Source organism: Onychomys torridus, chromosome 12, assembly GCF_903995425.1.
Source record: "Onychomys torridus chromosome 12, mOncTor1.1, whole genome shotgun sequence".
Classification (NCBI taxonomy): Eukaryota; Metazoa; Chordata; class Mammalia; order Rodentia; family Cricetidae; genus Onychomys; species Onychomys torridus.
In genome coordinates, this window is record NC_050454.1 from 9337280 (window position 1) to 9360471 (window position 23192).

The 23192-nt window shown below is 39.8% G+C and overlaps 1 protein-coding gene across 1 annotated transcript in view; it reads right to left on the bottom strand.

Annotated features, from left to right (window-relative positions):
* Positions 1-22992, bottom strand: part of Fgf12 (fibroblast growth factor 12) — a 522828-nt gene extending 499836 nt beyond the window's left edge. The window contains exons 1-2 of the mRNA XM_036203272.1: positions 22885-22992; positions 22574-22719 (exon numbers count right to left, since the gene is read on the bottom strand). Coding sequence (XP_036059165.1) covers positions 22574-22586 — 13 coding nt within the window. The 5' untranslated portion in view covers positions 22587-22719; positions 22885-22992. The remainder of the gene's footprint in view (positions 1-22573; positions 22720-22884) is intronic.
* Between the last annotated feature and the right edge of the window lie 200 nt (positions 22993-23192).

Genomic DNA, 23192 nt, shown 5'->3' on the forward strand with positions numbered 1-23192 from the left:
ATAACAAGGCTACTGGTGAAAATTATGTACAGAGATATCTCTAACAAAATTATCTACTCAAAAAGGTAGCTGAGAGGCAAAAAAAAAGAAAAAAGAAAAAAGAAACCTTGAATGAGCAAGTTCTGTTAATGATCTGCAGCTATGTAGCTGTATGTATTGAATACTTTCCTGGATGTAGTTTCTATTGCAACCTATAGAAAATATACCTAATTCTAAGCCCCTTCCAAACACTAACATTTATGTAAGGCTAAAAATACAATAGTGGCAGCTTCAGACATAATGATAATCTCTAAAGTACTTATTGAGTGAGTCAGGTTTAGCAGGAAGGTGACAAGAGAGACCCCAATAGACTTTCTGTTAACACAACAGAAAGAAAAAACAAAACTTTATGGAAGTGAGAGCTGAGAGAGCTGCCGGCTCTGGAGATGACCTTGGGCGGTCAGCGTTGTGAAGGGAGGACACGTGCCAGAGACGATCAAATAACAGTGAAGATTTTACTTACTTCAGCTTTAATCTTGTCTCTTGTCTCAAAGAGAAATCATGGAACATTTGAATTGCAAACAGCTCCTCTGCCTCTCAGGACACTCATCAAATTGTTCTCTCCTTTTTAAAATATTAGGCAATAACATACAATAGCTGTTCAATAATAAGCCTCGGAAATAGGTTACCACTGTTTTGGACGCTCTGCCATTTACAATCTAAGCTAATTGCTAATATTTTCTGTTAGATGGAGATAAAGAAGAAGATTGTAAATTCAATGAGGATTATAAAGAAAAGTAAACATATAGAACCATTTGGTTACATGGGATATACTCAATGAAAGATGATGATTATGGCATTAGCTATCTTAACAGTTGCTAGTTAGTCTGGATGCAAGAGAGCAGCTAGTTGCTTGAATTTTCAGCTACAAGAACAATAATGATCATAAACAGGTGTCTTAGCCATTTGTCTGTGTTCTGTGATTTGTCTGTTAATGCCTTTGTTTCTTTGTCTTCTGAATTTTCTTTCTGAGTAAATTTGTAGAGTTACGTTTGTATTAACCATAGTATAATTTTATGCATATACTTTTGCAAATGTTTTCTCTAAGCCTAACATATATAATTCTAAAATGTTCTTATTAAACTAATATATATTCAGAGGAAGGTACAGTTTGGGGGACATTCACAAACTGCTCACATCTGCAGCCAGCATCCCAATCATAGAGAAGAGAAAACATCCCTGAAGCTTAGAAGGCATTCTCCCGCCCATCCAGCCCCATCACATCGGAGTGTAGCTGCTTCCCTGACTCCAAACAATGTGAGTGAGTGTGCCCTTGTGTTTCCTTACACTGAACCACTACACTCACACAACATGGTACTTTCTTGTGCTTGCCTTTGATAATTTGGAAACTTGTCTTGCTAAGCATTTTAGAATGTTTAGTTGCTTAAATAACTCAATCAATTTAGAGCTTAATAAGTAATTGGAGAAAATATAGCTTTACCTATGGTCAGAGATATATCAAGAAATTATTTCTCCTAATACTGTTTTAAATGAAATAGAAAGGGATATGTGTGTGTGTGTGTGTGTGTGTGTGTGTGTGTGTATTATTGTCCCTGATATAAAGTTATTTTGTGTTAGTGCTGTGAAAAGCCTAGTATATCATGAAAAAGATGCTTGTCTTTGCTTGTCTGAGAATATGTATATAACTTTGTTTTATTCTCTAGAAAGCTGCCATTGGGTCAGATGATAGATTCCATATGTCTGTAACTTTCCTCTTTCTTTCTCATATCTTGTTTCCAATCCTCATCTGCTATCAAATTCCAGCCTTATCTTTTTCTGGCTTCAAGATTTATAGCTGCCAGATGGGGGGCCAGACAAAACAGCATTCCTGCTGTTTATAGTCCTGTCATTTTTTCCTACATTAACTGTTTTCTACAACCGGGAAATAAGTTTGGACTTATCTGCACTTCCATTTCCTCCACATGTTCACCTCATAGAAAAGAGTCCATTCATGGTGATCATGGCTCTCACAAAGCTCTATCTATGGGGATATTATCGCCACTGCTGAGTATGAAAAATCCATCCCAAGACAGGCTGTTCAAAAAGGAAGGCTACAAGATACCCTCCCACACATTTATTTCAGGCTTCTTAGAACAAAGCAGTCATCTGGGATACATGGTGGAATTCTGTAATTCCTAACCACAAACCACCTTCAATCACAGCATCCACTCTTCATCGGCTCCATGGGAAGAGACATATTGCTTGGTATATCTTGAACTTGGCTGGACTTGTGTAATGACCAGTCAAACCCATCACACATTTGAGCATCCAATAATCTTCAGGACAGCAGAATAATGGAAAAGTCCTGGTGAGACACGTGTCAGACCCACTCATATAGGAGTTCTCTAAAACCTTCTTTGATCTCCTGGCTGTCACAAAATACACCCTTTTGGTCAGTTATTTTGGTGTAACTAGTCATTTTCATTGAATATCTCTCTCCAGATGGAAATACAGAACTAAACGATAATAGGAGAGAATGTTTTGTTTACAGGTAAGAAAGGATAAAGTCTCAAATGTCATCAGCTCTTCTCTTACAAATTTTTAGAATGGAAACTGTGGTCCCTCTGTGTGAACTCCTGATGTGTTCCATCCCTTTAACAACAGATGAAACGAAATCTCCAAGTGTTCTTTCTCCAGTCACTTCAGCCCAAGGGTGGTAATTAGCACATTTCCTGAGCTTTCTCTTTTCCTTGTTAAGCAACTTCAGTACCTTTAACATGTCATCAATGTGTTCATTTCACATGCACACATACCTTGACTAGGTTTTTTTTAAAACTAAAGAGTCCAAAAGGGACCATAACAGTCTTAAAACACACAAATAATATAGACTATAACCAAAGACCACACATACATGAACCCAGAAAATCATACTTCTTGTAATAAAATTATATTGTAGCCACAGTTATTGAAATTTAAGACTCACTACATTTAATGTGCTCAACTAAAACAAAATTGGAATTTTACTTGGCAATAAAACCCAAATAAAGCCCATTACATAACAATAAAAAAAGATACATTTCAATTTTTAAGACTTTGTCACTGGAAACAAAGCAGAGAAGAAGCAAAATCCTCGCCACATTTCACTTTAAGAATGGAAGTCTCACCACATCTCAACTTATGAGTAGAAGTCTCAACATCTCTGAGAAAACATACTAAAAGATAATCTGGGGCCACAAGTATCACATCCCCTCAAAATGTTAGCATTGGCATCATTGGCGGCTTTGGCCACTGATGAGCACATTAATTATTTTAGGAAATACACATGTAAAAATACTATACTGACAGCGCACACACCAAGCCAATCTTGGGACTCTCCACACCAAATATCTACTTGCCACATCTCTGCTCTGGCTGCCCTGTGGTGGCAAGGAAATTGGTCCCAGAGATCTTCACCACAGTCCTGGCTTTGTGTTTGAGAAGACACTTCTTTGATGAAAACAACTTTTAAGGGAGATATACCATATTCATTAAGTATGAAGTTAGATTATTCCATTGCCATATGTTAAAGGTATAGACTATGTTTTAATGTACATGTACATAAGGAAATTGCTACAACAGCTAAGCTAATTAAAAATCCACCATCTCATTTGAGTGCCTTTTTTGGCAAGATCATCTAAAGTCTGCTTTTTAGCAAATTTCCAGCACACAGTACAATATTATAATTACAATGTATGTGCTTCACTGAGGATCTTTTTTGTTTGGTTGGTTTTTGGTTTTTTGGTTTTTTGAGACAGGGTTTCTCTGTGTAGCTTTGTGCCTTTCCTGGATCTAGCTCTGTAGACCAGGCTGGCCTCCAACTCACAGAGATCCACCTTGAATCTTATTCATCTGATATAACTATAAAGTGTTTATTCTTAAGCCTATCCATCTTCATCACTACCCAGCCCAGTACACGCCTCTGTTGAACAGAGAACACCATTCTGCTCTTTGTTGTGTCCTTTACCTTTCTGTGATTCTGCCATGAGAGAGATCACCAAGCCCTTGTTGCTCTATGCCTGGCTTATTTCACTAATCATAATGTCCTCTGCTTTATCCACATGGTTGCAAAGACCCAGATTAAGGTTCACTAATATCCCATCACATATGATATTTATAATGTACATGATGAATAGGGAAGGGAATACTATAAATCATTATCTTATCATTTCTTTATCCATTCTCCTGTCAATGATCATTTGGACTGTTTTTACATCTTCTGTTGTGAACAACACTAAAGCTTTCTAATGTGAATACATAATGTCTCTCTAGCTATGCAATTCAAAGCCAATATGCTAAAAGAAAGATGAAATTCACCTTTAAAATATCCGTGTGAGTAAACCCTTGCATTATATAAACTAAGAAGTTTCTCTTAGTCTTCTCATTTAAGGAGAGGGTATCTACTGAGTGAAATTCACAGCCATATATAATCCAAGTCACTTAAGGCAAAAATCTTCATAAATTTGAAAGAGTTTATCAAGTCACCTTAAAATTTAAATCATAATATGACATATCTATATTTTATCCACATTATCTTCTTTCAGAAGATTTTCAACTTGATCCCCCAAAGATGCCATGTTTCTCTATGCCTATAAGGATCTGAATAATGCCTAAATAAGATTATACATGGGATAAAAGCTACAGTCTGCGAAGCATAAAAGATGCAGTGCCTTCACACTCCCTGTACCTTGCCAGCAACATTAGCCCTGTACTTCCATAATTTTGGATCTTTATTGTTCTCAGAGGATGCTGTCCTGTACTGTTCTCTACAGTAACTCCATTTTCCCTAAAACTGGAATCTTCCGAGTTGTGTGCGTACCGCACCCAGCACAGTGCCTAAGTCTGGATAAAAAATTTTGCCACTGCTGGTGAATGAGGAAAAGAAACATGGCTCGAAAAAACTAGGGAGCAGAGCGCGGCACACACTTCAAGTGATGCCGACATAAGCTGACTCCTCACACAGCATTCCGTCGGTTAATACTTTGCCTCCCTTTAAATTCACAGTCCTCCCAGAAACAACACAAAAATCGAGTGGGTAGACTCCACTGGTTCTTTTCCAGTACTCAAGAGATTAAGCTTCGGCATTTTCTTTTAAAAGAATACCTTTCAATTATAGACTCAAAGTGTATCTGGAAGGCCCAGGATTGGCAGGGCTTCTACTGTGATATCTACACCTAATGATGCCCTTAAATAAAAAATAATATCCTCATCTAGAGTAGATAAACAAGATTTGTGCCATCCCTACTTAGCTCACGTTGCAATTCTGCTGAGGCCAGAAGGCTTGTGAGGCAAAGCTAAGGTCATGTCCACTCTTTGGCTGAAGGTTGGAGGCTGAGGACACCAGGATGCATCCAGATAGCCTAAGGACAGCTTGGTGCCATTCCTTTCCTTCATGCCCTATCCAATTCATTCATACAGAATTAACTAACAATTCAGAAGCAACAGAGGATCAATCACCCTATGTCTTTTCTACTGTACCCTATAGCTTACGGACTGTCTTTTGTCCACTGTCACCCTGAATCCTCTCCCCAGCCTACTTTCTGCTTCAGGAGGAAAGTGAAAGGGACAGAATCAAGCTTCCCAGAAGAAACAAGAATTCAGATTTCCTCACTACAAACCTGGGTCTCCATACATAAACTCACAGACTCACAGCCATTTTTGTTCCAGATATTTAATCACTAAGCTAAAAAGAAATGTTTCTACTATATCCCCATTTGTACCCCCACTAGGTTTAGATTCCAATGAGCCCCCACCTAGTAATTTTGTGAACAGTTTGTGACACACAAGCTGGTTTTAACGAACTTTAAAGAGAACCACAACAGTAACCGCAGAGTGGTTGAGGAATGTGACTGAACAAAAACTGAAAGACAGGTCTAACCCAGGGACTAGCACACAGAGGGTAAGAAGGTTTTCCTTATCTACTGATTCCATGGCCTAGTTGTGAGCTGAAAATCACAAAGAACTCTCTAGCAGCCCACAATAAGTAGGCATCCTGGGCTAGCGTACAGAATGAGTCTATGCAGCCCTGGCTCCAGGGTTTTAAACACAATTGTCTTCATTGGTACTGGTCAAAGGCCCTGATAATTTGTACTTTAGAGCCACTAAGGTTGAGGATTATTAAAATGCAAAGCTGTAGTTGGTATGCCAGGAAGAGAAAGCCACTGGAGAGCAGGTGGAGGAACCTAGGGCAGTGAAGAATCTCACCTCTCTTCATTGTAGAAGGAAGAGGGTGTAGCATGAATCTTAAAAGGTCTTATTAATAAAAACAAACCTGGAGTCAGGTATTGGGGTTAATGCTGGAAGATCAGAGAAGCAGAATAAGCCACAGCTTCCTCACCTCAACAGTTCTTCAGCTGATCCTGTTTCCTCAGACTGGAAGCCTTTGAGTCCTTATCCAAAATGAATCTCAGCTGAACTGCTGCTAAAAGTCTAAAAGCTTAACCAGATCTAGTTCCTGATTTTCATGCCTTACATACCTTTCTGCTTCCTGCCATCACTTCCTGGGATTAAAGGTGTGAGCCATCATGCCTGACTGTTTCCAGTGTGGCTTTGAACTCACAGAGATCCAGACAGATCTCTGCCTTTGGAATTCTAGGATTAAAGTGTGTATGCCACCATTTTCTGGCCACTATGTCTATCTAGTGGCTGTTCTGTCCTCTGACCCCAGATAAGTTTATTAGGGTGTACAATATATTGGGGGACATAATATATCACTATAAGAGGGGTCACTTTGTTCCTCATTTTTAGCATCCAATGAGAAATTACTATTACCCAAGTACAGGAGAGATTTTACACCTAACCACATTGCCCATGTCCAAGGATCTGGGGACTATAGGAAGTCACAGCCAACAGGATCCATTATTTAAAGAGCTGTAGCTTCTTAATTGGGGATCATAATGAATGACTTTCCAAAGATAAAGGGTACATGGAAGCATGTGAGTTATGTGTGTGTCATCCTGAGTCTTTATGACTACCATATAATGAAGAATGCTATGAAAATCAAGCCATTTTATTAGAATGCATATTCTGACTTCCCCCATTAGCTTCCTACTGAACACTTAGTTTGTGCCAAGTCACTGGGATAACAAAGAGGAAAGAAATAATGTTGCCTTCATGAAATGCATGGTTGAGGAAAGAGGGGGTGACCCAAGAGATGGACAGACAGTAACCCCATGTGACAGAAGTCAACACAGCAAATAAGGACTAAGAAAAACATAGTTGAGAAAAAATGCAATCTGAGTATCTGTGTCTATAAAAAGTTAACACATGTTGGGAAGATGTTCCAAGATCTCACGGGGGTTGTTGGATTTTGCTTTTAATGGATAACACATTGTTAGTGTTACATTCCTGATGAGGTGACCATTGGATGATGTGCTCTTGTACATCTTAGAGGCTCTATAATATAGTATTTGATAACCACTAGTGCAGTTGTTTTGAAATCATAAATTTAACAGAACATACCACAATCTTAAGGAGGCTGAGGAGACATCATCCTCTACCTTGCTATATATATGATATATATGTGCATGTATACATATATGTACATATTGTTGCTGTGTGCTCTCAAGATTCTGTAAACATGGGAACATTTGAAAAGGATGTCACAAAATGCCACATCTAAACTTTCTGGGGGCAGCTAGTCCCTGATTTTGCAGCATGAATTTAAACTCAACCGATATTAACCTGTACAAGTGAAAATAGCTCTGGGTTTTTGTTTGTTTGTTTGTTTTTTGTTTTTTGTGGGTTTTTTTTTTTTTTTTGGTTTTTTGGGTTTTTTTTGGTTTAAAGCTGTGACCCTTTGACCTTTCAAAACAAAACAGTAGTGAAGACTCTATGGTAGTATTGAGCCATTCTCTTCCAGTGTTGCAGGATTTTGGACCACCAAACCTACATGCAGAGCACACATGTACTTCATTTAAAATGGTGTTCTTTAATTCTCAGAGGTTCTTGAAATTAGTACTTACAGATTTCCAAGGCTCATAGTCATGAATTAGAATTTTTAATCATATTAATAGACATCTGGGCATGAGGAAGGAAGATTGATATGACTTGGTAGGAAGAACATTAGTATATGAATTTAAAAATCAAAGTTTCAGTCTTGACTTCACCAAGAATAGGTGACATGTTTCGCTTTGTCTCAGATGGAACAGGGAAAATGTAAGCTCTAAAATCACCCCAAAGTCGCTTCTGGCCATAAAGAGTCTGGCAATACCTGGAAGTTACTAACTTGGCTGATTTCAAATTGACAAGAAGGTTTTTATGGGAAATTATGGCTTCAATAATGAGAGTGGAGACACATTTCCAAACATGAGTCTTCAAGTCAAATTTAATCTCTGTCCTTTACACAGCCTCTAGCTTGTGTTAACATTTTTATGATAGTATTTGCTATAGTATATCATTTGCCAACACCTAGCAGCATGTGTAGCTCTGGATGGGTATTCAGTTACTGGCTGTCATGAAGAAGGGATGAATGTGTCACAGGCAGGAAATTAAATAGTATGCAATACAGAGAAAGTTGCTCCCGCTGAAAACAAGTTAGTTACTAAACTCATAAAAAAAAAAATACTTAAACAGAAAAGCCATCATAGTTCAATTTGTTAGTCATGAAGATAATTTATTTACATAATCATAATAATGTAATTAGTAAATGCCTACCTAACCAAAATTACAGAGAAAGACCTGGAAGATGAAAGGATGGACAAGTTGCATTCTGGGGTTGGAATATGATATGGGAGCAAGGAGAAATCTTAAGAAGTGAGTATTATTTAGCATATGGGAGTAAATATGAAATAATTCAAATCAATTATCTCTACAAAGAAAAATGAGAGAAGGGACAGGGAACTGTCTGTGAGAATAAACCCTCCATAATTGTGATAAAAATAGTGAGCAAATGGAAGAAAATGCAGAGGGGCCATTTCTACACTCAGGAGGCATTTCTGAAGGGTGAGTGTCCCAGGAGGCTGCTACATACCCACCTTCTCCACACAGACTTGAATCATTGGTCAACAGAGATCAAAAGAGCTTTGCTCAGAGAAAAGATCAAGCTGCCCTTGCCATCTGTCTAACCACTCTTAGAGTTCCAAGACGAAATCCCCTGATGACCGTCATTTGAAAAATCTTATTCATAAACCTTTCACCAGCCAGTCTGTGACCTCCTCTCTCCAAGGCACTATTCCAGCCCTCATTGAAGGAGGCATCTAGTTCAGCAGGATCTGCCTCCCTAGGGTGGACTTATGACTTTGATGTGAGAGCCATGCATTTGCAGAGTGACTCTTTTTTTTGTTTTGGTTTGGTTTTTGAGGCAGGGTTTCTCTGTGTAGCTCTGGCTTTCCTGGAACTTGCTCTGTAGACCAGGCTGGCCTTGAACTCAGAGACCCACCTTTCTGTGCCTCAAGTGCTTGGATTAAAGGTGTGCACCACCACTGCCTGGCTTGCAGAGTGACTCTTACGTTGACTTAAAATGAAAGATGATGACTACTAGTATGTGCATGGAGCTCATTGCAACAGTCAGGGTTGGAGGTGTTTCTCAGGGGTAGACTATAAATAAGCCTGACACTGCTAACAACCCTCGGTTCATTCTCAGCACCACCAAAAAGGTCTTAAACATTGAGCAAGTCTGAATCCATCAGACTCAACAAAAATCCAGGGCTATGACTTTGAACCAGAGATTATAATGAGGCAGTTTTGAGATGCAGTACTTAAAATAAATGGCAATGCTTTACAAAGTGACTATGGAAATAGGAGCTAAGCATTTTCAATATCTAATTTAATCTTCAAAACAGGTCAGTTAATAGTCATTTAATATTACTGTTTCTATCTCCATTTTGTGGATAGGAAAATCTGAAACAGTGAGATTAGGAATCTTGACCAATGTTGTCAGCTAGAATATGAGCACACAAAAACCAAGACTAGTTAGGCTCAGAAATTACTGTTAGCTTCTCTCTCTTCTTAAAATAACAGTCTTGTGACTATATAAACATAATACTGTGATTGTGTGACTAAGACTGAACATAAATGTGTCATACAAAACCTTCATACACTTAAGAACAGAAGAATATCTTTGAATGCAATTGCAACATGCAAGGATATTATTAATCGTTGCCTAGTTTCAGTTCTGTGTCTAGTCCTGAAACTTGCTAATTATTTACAGATGTTCAGAGAGTGATCATTTAAACTTAATACATTCAGAAAGATTATCTGGGCATTTCCCCAAAAATATCAGTCCAAAAGTTTCCATGTAAGTACTTCCGGAAGCCAGGAGTCACATTGAGCAGGAAGGCAGCCGGAAGGTACCACATCATTGATTGGTAGAAGTCACAGAGGGAAACTCTGGGTGGGACACTTCTGTTGGCCATGCTGATGTGCTCACTGGTATGTTTTGTTTTGTGCAGCAGATGTGTTCTTTAAAAGCTACTAAATAATTGAAGCTTTATGATCTAAAAGACCCAAGAAATCTAATATTTTTTAAGGTGACTGTATTAATTAATGTTTTGGAAAGGTGAATGAAATCATAACCTACATTACATAATTTGTAACAGGCTTCCACAATTTCCTTTCGACCTTTGCTTCATGATTCATCATTCCCTGCATACTGTCCCTATCTCTCTATGAGTGCCCAGCAACCAGCACAGTTATCTGGTGGATGAATGAATCAGACAATCTTTTACATCTTGGTTGCTATTGGTACCATTAAGACCCCTCTACTGTGGTCTTTACTGCTCCTTCATCAAAGGATGTTTTTCCAATGTTTTAGTTCCGTCTTTTCTATAAATGCCAACTTCTTCCCGGATTTGTGCACATTATATCTCTATTATGTGGCACAATAACAGATGATACAAACCTTATTTTAGTCATTACTTCCAGAACAATCTATACAGAAGCTATATTGGTAAAAATCAAATTTAGAATTTAAATTTTCACATGCATTGCTAGCAGTCAGTTCTTTGTAAGTTTATGTTTGCCCATATCTTTAGTTGCTGACTTGAAATGTTTTATCAGATAAAATAAACTATGATTTTTTTATTGCTAGTCCCAATAATAAGCAGAGTATGTGGTGAAATGGTAGATAAATGGCCATCAACCCACAAGCTTGTGTAATTAACTAGTGCTGCAGTTTATTTACAATATGTAATGCCATTTACTCTTTTAAGCCATGTATGGCCTTCCATCATGAGAATGCTACCCATTCCCTTATTCTTGACCAGTCAGAAAAATAAGCATCTATTTCTAGACTCAAATCTAAGTGCAATTCAATATTGGAGTAGGTTTTCTGTACCTATGGTTCTTAAAAATCAATCCCTAGAGTAGTAGTAGTGTCCTCTGGGAAGTTCATAAATGAACATTCTCCAAGATCCATCACAGACCATGCAATCAGACCCTCTGGAGGTGGAGCCTGCATTGATTGATAGAAGTCACAGAGGGGCAATCACGTCTTTGACCTAAACAACATTTTTTGCTCCAATAGTCAAATTTGCTCTCCTGAGGAAACAAAACTTCATTTAGGTCAGACAGTGAGAATAAGTTAATAAAATTCATATCCAAATATCAGTTGTTTGCCAACTAAGGTCAACCACTGTTTGCTTTTATTGTATGAATTAAACCAGTGGGTCTTAACTATCTTATTAAAGTACACCCCACAACTGCCTGATAATCTAGTCGTCCTAACCAAGAGGAAAAGTGAATGAAATCTAGTTATGTATAGTACTGGCAAAACTAACAGAAACTTCAAGAATCAGCTGTTGAAGGGAAGGGATGGAGGAATACAACTAAGCTAGGCCGTTACAGCTGGTACCTAGGTAGGGTAGAGGGCCAGTGATAAATGAAGAAAAGATAATGGCATGGAGATTATAAAGACCCTGGCTTTCAGCATCAGCTAACAACCCCACTTGCATCAGCAGTGATCACCCACAGTAGTGCACAGAATGCTGGAGGATCTATCCAGTTCTATGCTACGGGGTTAACAGCCTCAAAGGAACAGATGATAAAGGTAACAGCAAAAAAAAAAAAACGACAAATACAAGCCACTACTGAGTTCTGGCTTTAGCTTGGCTCTTGATGTCTTTTCCTTGCTGATTCCATTAATTTTGAAAGAAATCCCTTAAACACATTAGAGGGAAAGACAGGGAACTAGATCTTAACCAGGTTAGAGGGACTAAAAAATCCTAGTATTATGTGTGATTTCCAGTCTTGTGGCTGTCCTACCATACCAGAAACTTTCTCAGATAAGCCATGCAGCTATGCAGTATGGGGGTTAGAAAGATGGTCTGGCCCTTGCTTCATTAAGTCACTGGAGTTGGAACCAATGTAAAGTATATAAGAGTACCAGGTTCCTTCTTGAACCCACTTGAGAGCCAGCAGGAGCTCCCAATAATGCTTCAAGTCTGGCTGGTCTTGGCTCGGGGCTTATGTGTGCATATAGCCACAAATGCTGGGTGTTTTTTTTTTCCATACTTACTATTATATCACCTGTATTTCTGATCATAATTCACGTCCACAAGCAGGTTAACAGCCATTGAATATATGACTATCTTGTACTCTTTGGGTGAGTAGGAAGATCAGTTTATTAGCTGTAAAAGAAGCAGATACTGGGTGCCCTGAAGGCTAGTAAAATCTGTAGGTGCACAGCTGGACTGTTTCTTATTTAATGGAAGAAAGGTGACTGTCATACCAAACTAGAGCAAAGTACACCTAAGATTCAGTGGTGTTTGAGGTCGAAGACTCTGACACTAGTCCACAACCCAGTAGCTTTGTGGGTTAAAATGTAAATTACCTACCGTCGCTGTTCTTGAGTTTCCCAGCCCATAAACTATGAATGACATGAGATCGCTGTGAAGATTAAATAGGACGGTGTGTAAAGTACAGTGCCTAATCCATAGTAAAAGCTATAGAAACCTCATTTCAAAAGGCGGTGATCTTTTCAAGTATCCTCTCGACGTCTGGCATGAACACAGTGTAAAGCCATGAGGCATAAAGAAAGAGATTTGGTAAAGTTTAAGTAAATCTAGTCAACAGTCTATAACTGACCCTGATACTGACTGTGCCATGCTTAGACCATAGTAAATTATTTAGAATATCAGATTGCTAGAACATCTGAAAAAGAATAAAAATCCCCTCATGGTTTGGTTCCTACCCCAATCATACCACCCTTGGTACATTTCAATGTGAGTTTGTCCATATGTACTGCTTGTTCCTGCTATCAGGGAACATGCCCACAAATAATGCTTTCATAGCCACCATTATCTCTCAAGTATTCCTGATCACAATCTTGTTTTCAAACACCTTAAAGCTGTTAAATGTTTTGCTTTCATCCTTTGCATAACTAAGACATTCAATTATCAATCCATTCTACTAAGTAGTCATCAACTGGAAACGACAATACTTCTGTCTTGAAGGATCAGCAGAGGTCTGAGTGTTGCAAGAGACACCTATGGTTTCCAAGTTATCTAAAGACAAAAGAACTGAGTGTGTTTGGTTTTAAATAATGCATCTCTAATGACTGTAACTAAAGGAAAGTCAAATCTCCTGCCTATAACAAGAGTAAAGCACTCAGCACAGAGTGCTTGGCATGATTGTTACTTCTGCCTTTTCTCAGTGCTTATTAGGTCTTCAAGAGGGAAAATACTATATTAACTTCACATAATAAAACAACCTTAATTGTAAGAAGGATACATATGATGATTGTTTTAAAGGAGCTTATAAAACATAATGCCAAAGCTGCTGAGCAGACATGCTACCACATTAGCTAAAGGCAAGAAGGAGTGAACAACCAGCTATAATCATGTAACAAACTTCTCCCGTTTTCTTTACACAACTCCACAAAGGCCAGTTCTCACAGTTCCTCAGACTCAAAGACTCCCACCTCTGTGCTCCTTTGCTTCACAGGTGAAGAGCAAAGTGAGGGGAAGAAATGACCACACCAAACTCGCATAGTGAGTTGAGACACGAATCAGGATTCAAATCTAGACCTCCAAATTTCCAAGCCATGGTGAGTTCCACAGGACTCCATAAGTATCCATCAATGCAGATTCATGGTCATACCATACATAAAGCTAAATGTTATGTCCCAAGCAAAGAGATGTCCCCAACAAGCTCATGGCTCCAGCAGGTACCGCTATTTTCAAGTCTGTGAATCCTGTAGGGTAGGGTTTGCTGTGGAAGGTACATCACTAGGGTGAGTCTTTGAGGAGTATACCACTCCCTGGCTCCAGATGCACTCCCTGCTTTCTGGACTGTGCCTGATCCCAACTGTTCATACTTCTGCTGCCTCAGATGATGTCATTGCTATCCCCTCATGCCTTCCTCATTGGGACTAGCAGAGATTCTTCTGAAACTGTGAGCTGAAATAAAGCCTTCCTCGAGAAAGCTGTTTCTGTATGGCATTTTGATCTCATCAACATAAAAGTACTAATATTCCAAATGATAATTCCACCAGACTTAGTGCTGCTGTCTCACTCAGAACAAAATCAATTGTCAACCCAGCTACATGCCCAAAAGCTCAGTCTTTAAAAATTAATACCTAAAAAAAGAAAAGAAAAGAAAAGAAAGAAAAGGCTGACTTAGGGCTGGGCGTGGTGGCACATGTCTTTAATCTCTGCAGGCAGAGACAGGTGGATTTCTGTATCTTCATGGATAGCCTAGTCTACACAGTGAGTTCCAGGCCAGCTGGGGCTACATAGTAAGAACCTGCTTTAAAAAAAAATGCTAGCTCAACATTGGATCTGTAAAATCAATGTGGTTATTTGAACTACAATCCACTAAGTTTTATTTTCTATAGAAAGCACACTTAGGGATCAAAACAGAACATTAGAAAGCTGACAAGATGCTTCCTCTATAATAAGAGAGTGAAAACGGGGAAGAAAGAGGAGAAGGAGGAAGGAGAAGGAAGGATGGGAGAGGAGTAGAGGAGTGGGGAAGAAGGCAAGAAGGTTGGTTCAGGACACTGAAATTCATAAAGTTTTTTTCTCCAAAGATCCTTTATGGGATAAGTAGAGGAAGCAGAACTTGAACACGGGACTTCTGGTTTGTTCCATCAGAACACATAGCATGTTTGTTCTACATGCCTATGTACCAAACCCAGTTTATAACCTCAGCATCCCACCAGTATGTGTAACCCAGTTTTCAAAGCTCAACCTCAGGACATCTAACAGAGTGATTCCCAAAAACGCTGCCCATTGGTCCACTCCACCCATCATCTGACACTGAGAGCCAGGTGCTGATGGACCCTGTGCTGCCTCCACCTCCCTCCCTCAGGTTATTGAGAGCTTTCCTGTGTTTGCATCACCGCTTTGCCTGCTTCTTACCCTTTGAATAGCCTGTAAAAGCTTCTGGATTTTTTTCCTGTTGTCTATCCCTTCGGGCTGTCTGGCTGGCTGAACCCAAACAGAACAGAAACAATGCCCATGAGCCCATGTCTGTAGGACCAGCCATAGGGATGTTAAAACAGGACGATAGTGAGTTTGAGGCCAGCCTAAGTGAAAAATAGCTTCCTTTATACAATGTAAAACCCTTTTCAATGAAATGTGCTCATCCCTTGAGTCCTCAGTGATGAAGTCTCTTTTAGGTAAACATCCAAGCAGGTTACACACTAGTGAAAAAAGGAAAAGATCTGAGAAAGGACAACAGGTGTCCGTTTGGACTTCTGCCGAGGTAACATCAGTTGCGTCACAGAGGCTTAGTAGCTTAACTTCTCCAGGTGAGGAGAAAAAAGGGGCTTAAAATGTAACTGGGGAGATGAGAAAAATTAAAATTAGTGGATACGCACAGGTCCTCGAAAAACTATAACATGTCCTGTAAGCAAGGATGCCAATAAGATGAATAACATGTCTTCTTAGCCTCAGTTTCTTGTCATTTGTTTTACATATTTATTTTTTATCCCAAGCCTGTAACAGAGGAAGCAAATCTTTCTTTGCTGTCCATGTTCTCTTTAACACTAAGGAATGATTTTAAAAAAATCAAGGCGGGAGCCTTACAGTGTTCCTGGTTAAACACAGTTACTGGCTCTAGTTTCATAAGAACCCCCCCCCCCCCCCCCCCCCCCGTGCCACTTCCCTATCACACACCTTACCTCCTGAGTGCTTCATTAACAGCTGAGTGCCATGTACCCTGGGTGCCCTGTGCTACTATGTGAAAAAACCTGCAGGTGCAGAATTTACACAATGTTTCAAATCATTCAATGGATATTCAACCTCATGTATCTCCAACTACAACCAACCCACAAAAAAATGTTACATACCTATCCCAAAACAAAGTCTTAGAGCATCAATAGTAACTTAATAACAAATTCAGTTAATCAGAAAAGTTCACACTACAAATGTTCTGGGGTGTATGGCTCAATGGTGGCCCATAGTTAGCTTGAATGAGCCCTGGATTCTATCCCCCAACACCCTAGATAAACACACAGAATTTATTAAGTAAATAAAGTAGAATGTGCACAAAAATAGCCCCTTGGCTACATGAAGCCTTTGTGTAAGTCAGTGAGGATTACTTGGTAAATGTCTATGCAGTGTACTTGCTGATAATTCCACAAAGACAAACTGTACTTTATAATTCTGATACTGTGGGATGGAGGTGGGGATGGGTATATGGGGTCTTGTTTTAATAAAGAAACAAACTAGACTTCCGATGCTCTGTTATGTCTATGAAATGAAGTCAAAACATGTAATCATGGAGCTCTAAAGCAGATGCCATACAAAGACCTTTGCAAAACCACAAAATGTCTCATGATGTTATTTACAGCCATTAATATTCAGTAAATTCAGAAACCAATAGTAACAAATGTGATAGGTCACTATTAGTCACTTAGTGGGCACAAGAAGCCTATCTAGGGATGGAGATATATCTCAGAGGGTAGGGGCACTTGCCACCAAAGCTGACAGGTTATCTTTTGAGCTACACACATACCATAGCATACATGTGCATGCACACACAGATAGATAGATAGATAGATAGATAGATAGATAGATAGATAGATAGACAGATAGATAGATAGATATAATAACATAACCCCAATCTAATAGTGTCAACAAGCTTGAAAGAATAAAAATGTAGGGCTAAGAAAGTGGCCACCCCTGGGCAATTGCTGAGGATAACAAATCTGCTAATGACTACTTAAGTCATACAGTCCATTCCCAGCTAGGCAGCTGGTCAGCTGGAACCGCTTTCAGAAGAGAACACAACATAGTTGGTGTTCACATGTTCTCCCACACAGTGACTTTTCTTTTGAAGGATCCAAGGTGGAAACCAAAGGAAGGAATTACAGTAATGGAACATTCAGTCCTCTCTCGGGGTCTCTGATTATAGTAGAACTCGACATTCTAGCCTCCTGGGTAGCCTACAAGGATGAATGGAGCAGTAGCATGTCTAAAATAAACAACTCCAGAACCTGCTTGTAGATCCCAGCTGCAAGCGCAGAGAATACGAGTCAGGACACACATCTCCAACCCTGCACTGAGCCATATGCCTGGAACAACATGGCAATTCAGCCAACATTTGAATCAAATGAGCCAGACGCTCTATACTTCTTAAAAATCTTGAGTCCCAGAAAGGCAAAGAGATCTGTTCAAAGTTAACACTCCTAGAACTAGGCAAGAACATCCTATATCCAGTACCTATTCCACCACCTCATAGATTAGTTTTGACTTCTCCTACCACAACGATCTCTCTGGTTCTTATTGGTGTTTAATGAGGAAGCAACTTTTCACAAAATGACTTTCCAGTTCTGCTAAGCTAAGGACTGCAAAAGCCTTTCCTTTCTCCTCCAAAGGGCATGAGCAAGTCTCTGTTGGGAAAATGAGTTGGTTCCCTGCCTTCTGTGCTCTGGTATCAAGCTGATGCTTCGGGGTGCCCTTGTGAGATGTCAGCTTTCTCTCTCCCAGGTTATAATCATCTCAACACATGAAAGTGGTGCTTAAGACTATTGTCTGTTTGACTCAGCATGTAGAACCAGTGTCCCTGCCATGGAAAGTAGAGCATTTTTCCTGAGGTGGTCTCTAGGGTACCTGTGGAAATGTTAAAGTCTCAAGAAGGCTCACCAATCTATAATTAGCAAAGACGTGGGGTAGGAGAACAAGGTGTGTAAGATCAATAATTACATCTTAGTTTTTGTTACCTTGGCAGAGTCTCAAGTAGCCCAGGCTGGCCTCAAATTAACTAGATCATAGCTATCCTCAAACTCCTGATTCTCCTGTCACTATTCCCTGCATGCTGGAATTATAGCTATGCGTTATCACACTTAACTTAATTTTCTTTCAGATTTTCAGAACTAAGCATGGTGGGCACATAGTAGGTACTCATTAAATATTTGTTTAAATAAATGTCATTCAATTGCTGGTGTAAGGAAGGCACCATATTAAAAACAAACAGGTATTTCAGCTGTATAGAGCACTCTATTTAAAAAAGCCATTAAACACAGAGTTCAGGAAAGACAGTGCCGAACGGTGGTATCAAAGAAGAGAACAAAGATGCAATACAGTAGAAGCCTCCTGCACTCTGCTAAGATGCATCCTGGCTTAAGCAATCTAGTACCATCATTTAACCAGAGGGTAATAGCAGTAATGTAACAGGAGTTCAAAGTGAACTTAGGGAATAAATGTTCAAAATTAACTGGGGGCTGAAAGCAAATGGCTAGAGTAAGAACAGAGGAGGTTCTTAAAAATAAGTCTGTTTAGGGTTCAACTCACAAGCCAAAGGCTTTCTTTCCCACTTTTTCCCAAAGCCAACAGAGGTCTAGGACCTGGCCACACACCCATAATGACCACACAGAAGGGATGATCTCAATCAAAGCTTCTCCACTAAATTATCTTGTGTGCAGATGCTTGCAGTTATAATCTGCTTTCCACAGTTGAGATACATGGTTCTGAGACTTTAACACACATACAAACGATTGTACGATGTTTCTGGAGTCCCGGTTTGAATTATAAATCTCAAGAAAGCCTGATATTCAGCATCTTTAACAAGCTCCGGGGTGATGTTCATGTGCCTGAAATGCAGACCAACAGTGGTGAGGACTGAGATCAATGGTTATTGGCTGGCTAATAGCATCACTTGGAGAGTGTAGTGGTTTGGATGAGAATGGCCCCCATAGACTTCTAGATATTTGAATGCTTGGTCCTATCCAGGAAGGATTAGGGGTTGTGGCCTTGTTGGAGGAGATGTGTCACTGGGGGAGATGGGCTATAAGGTATAAAAAGCCCATGCCATTCCCTGTGAGTGTCCCCTTTTCTCTCGCCCTTCCTTTTGCCTCTGATCATAATTATGTGTATGCTCTCTGCTACTGCTCCAGAATCATATCTCCCTGTTTCCAAGCTCCCTGTCATGATGATTATGGATTCACCCTCTGAAACCATAAGCAAGCCCCAATCAAGTGCTTTCTTTAGTAAGCTGTTTTTGTCTTGATGTCCCTCCATGACAATAGAAAAGTAACTAAGACAGAGTAATTTTACTTTGTTTTGTTTTAAAGAACTATGCACAGATCCCTCCCCACAACCAGTTAAGCTGAATCTCAAGGAGTGCAGCCTAAGCCTCTCTATACAGAAAAAGTTCTACAGGTGTTTTTATAGGTAACATGCATGAAGTTGAGAATCTAAGCAAAGAAAAAAAGTGATACAATCAGAAGGGGAAGCAGAAGAGAAACACAAGCTATCTTTAAATCGTTGCTCCTGAAACTTTACCCTTAATACAAACTACCTGGGGTTTTATTGAAATCAGTCTGTTCAATAGGCCTAGAGGGGAAAAAAGATGAGCCTCCTGCAGTTCTAAATGTATCTGCAAACAATGATTTATCATCCAGCACCTAGATAAGTAGTTCTCAAACACATTGCACTTGAGACATTAAAAAAAAGAAGTGCACCTCTTTGTTCCAATCCAACATTCTAATTAACTGTTTTGGCTAGGACCCTGCATGAGAATGTTTATAAAAGCATACCAAGAGGTCCTAGAGTGCAAAAAGGTTTCTGAACCACAAGTTTAATTGTTTAAACAGTTTACATTATTTGAGAGGCTCAAGTCCTCAGCACCAGTGAGGCACAATTTCTGTCAAAGTTACTCCAAACACATCCAACACAGTCTTTGAGGCAATGCAATTACCACAATACACAAGATCCTTGAAGTTGACTCTGAACTGATCTACTTTCCTCTTTATCCTAATGACAGGAAGTGATGTAAAGTAGTAAGGGAGGAAGTAGAAATGATCTTACTTGTGAGTAAGGGAGTTACTCACAGAGCTGCTTGGTCTGCTTTTCAAACAGCAAAGGTAAGGTGAAGGTTGCCTGACGCTCGTGACAGGATTCACGTCTAAATAGGACATTAGACTGTTTTCTGGCACAGAAAACTATTGCACAGTCAAATGAATCCTGTGATGATTCTTTGACTCTATTTAAAATTAGTTCCAATACTTATGTTTAATAATATTTTCCTATATTACACTTGAATTTATTGGGGGTAAGAATTTACAAGGCATAAAAGATGAAATATATTCAAACTAGAATAGAATACAGATGCAACTACTCATTAATACGCTTCTTTCCACTTCTAGAATAAACATTTAAAGTTAGCTGCGGGTTTGTTTTTGTTTTTGTTTTAACATGACACTTGCATTGGCTTAAAACGCATTAGTGTCAGCATGATTGACAATTGGGCAGCTCAGCTCTATAAAGTCCAGGAATAAAAATTCATCAAGACTTTCATTTGCTCCTTTGTTACAAGTAATTATGAACCCTCTGCAAAATGACTACAATATTGGCTCATAGCAAGAGTTATCGTCGCCTTTTTAACAGAGAGCTGTGATCCACTCTATCACTGCTGTCTGACTTAACATAGAACTTTTGGCCCAGTTCCTTCCAGGTCTATTTCTGAAATTCCGTCTCCCTTCTGAATTCCCCAGACTGGAAGCAAGGCTGGAAGTCTACTGTTATTATTAGGCAATAGAAACCACCCAAAACTCAGAAGCAGGCAGCATTCCCTATAGGCAAGGAAAGAAAATACAAAATATTGCTGAGAGATACATCTTCACTTTACGATGGGCCAATAATTGCTGTATAAATTAAAGGCAAAATGTTACCAAGAACCATTGCCAAATAACCAGATTTAATGGCCAAATACCAGGTGTCGTCTAAGCAGAAAACCAGTATCATAGTAAAATGAAACTCTCTGCTGCTAACTCTATGTCCAGGAAATGTTTAACTAACTAGAATAGTATATTAATCTATGATTTAAGAAAGATTGGGTTTTTTATTTTAAAATAGATTTTGTAATATGCTATGTATATTTAGAGAAATGGATTTTTTTCCTCTATATGTACATTGTCAGACAAGGAAATGCCCACCAATGTGTCACAAGAATAATTTGTCCCATCTGAAAGCTATCAGCTAATCTTTATCCACATCATTTCAGTTCTTCCCACAGTGCCAATGCTAACCCTAGATACAAATACGATAAAACATACTAATTAAATACTTTAAAAAAAAAACATACTGGGCAGACAGCTGCTATCATCAACACTCTAGTTTTATTAATCAGCCCAGGAATAGGTAGTTCAACACCACTCCCTACCCTAAGTACATTGCCACAGTGACTGACATTCGGTTAAAAATAAAACCTTGCTTCAAATATAGCTTCTCCAGTTCTGGGTAATGAATATAGTTTCATAAAAGTTGACATCATTTCTCTGATTTCACCAGAATTAAATACATCCTATATTCCTACTGGGTATCTGGCCACATCACTCAGGGTACTCACAACCTAGTGGGCATTTTAAGGAGGGGAAGAGACCTGTCTAGATGGGGGTTAAGTCCAAATGACATACAAACTTACAATTTTAAAGGTTGCTTTGTTTATATGCATTTGATATGCCAACCAGAAGTTGATTACCACAGTTCATGTAGCAGTTGGTGGGTGTACATCTTGTAGATTTGCTTATGAGGGGAATTTTAATGTGTACATGTCCAAAACTAGTGAACGGCATCGCGCCCAAAAGAGCCGAGCAGTACTTCCGTACCCTGATCTTCTTAGAGGTCAGTTCCTGTGCACGCCGTTTCAAACAGATACAATTTTTTATCTGTAACCCATTCAAAATGCAGTCGAATGTGGTCATACACACCCAGAAACACCATGTTTGTAGGGTGGGGTGGAGAAACTCAAACGTTTTTTTTAGCAATGCATTATTGGATATCAGCTATAAATGTGCCCATCAGCAAATCCTAAAGCAAACAGGGTAGATTTATCCCAGTCCATCCATTATACAGAAAAGAAATCGTTTTACCAACACATCTTTCCTCCCCCTCCATTTTGGGAGGGTATCTTCTCCAGCTCACCCCCCCCCGGGGGGGGGACTCATCCTACTTCACTACGCAACTGATGGAGTATTAAACATTGGCTTCCACGCTGTGGGAGTTAGTGGCCTTCTTGCCACATTCCCGCTGCTGCATCGGACATAGCCTATCCTCCTCCTATCGACCTGGTGTGATGCTCCTCCCGCTCCGGAGCACTGCAGTCCCCTCGCCGAGGGCTGCCCTGGCCACACGCACAGGCAGCGGGAAGTGCCCCGATGGGGACAGCCACATACCTTTGCTCTCCATTTCGGTCCCTTTAGAGTGCTGGGAAGTTCAATGGAAGTTGGCAGGATGATGTGGGCCCGCTTCAGATCCCCAAATCTGGAAAGGCAGTCTGATGATTTCGCCGCCCGTACTTCCTTCTTTCCCTTCAGGCTTCCTGAAAGATGGGATTTCTTAAACCTTGAAGCTGCGATCAGCTAGCTACCAAAGGACACTTAGCAGCAGCAGATTGCTTCTACAGGGGTTAGGTTGCTATGCATATCTGCTACTGAAAAGCCTTCACGGGGCCGCTTGGAATTGTATTTTTTTTTTTTTTTTTTACCTGAGTCTGGAAGCTGCAAGCAGGAGCTGTCCTCGGAGCGTGGTGCTGCAGGTGTAGTGACAGATCATCCCACTTTGCTCTGGATGTACAGCAGATTTGCATGGGCGCTGGCACGCATGCGCAGGTCTTCCCCCTCCCTTTTTCACCGCCTCCCGCTCCCCCGCCCGGCCTGGCTTCTCTCCCCAATAAGGTCCTCAGTATCCCAGCCCGAAAGCAGTAGCATTCGGTCACAGGAAAGCGCTGCTAAAAATAAACACCGGACCGGATTTTCCCCTGCAAACTAGAAAATGGATTGGACTGGACCGGCG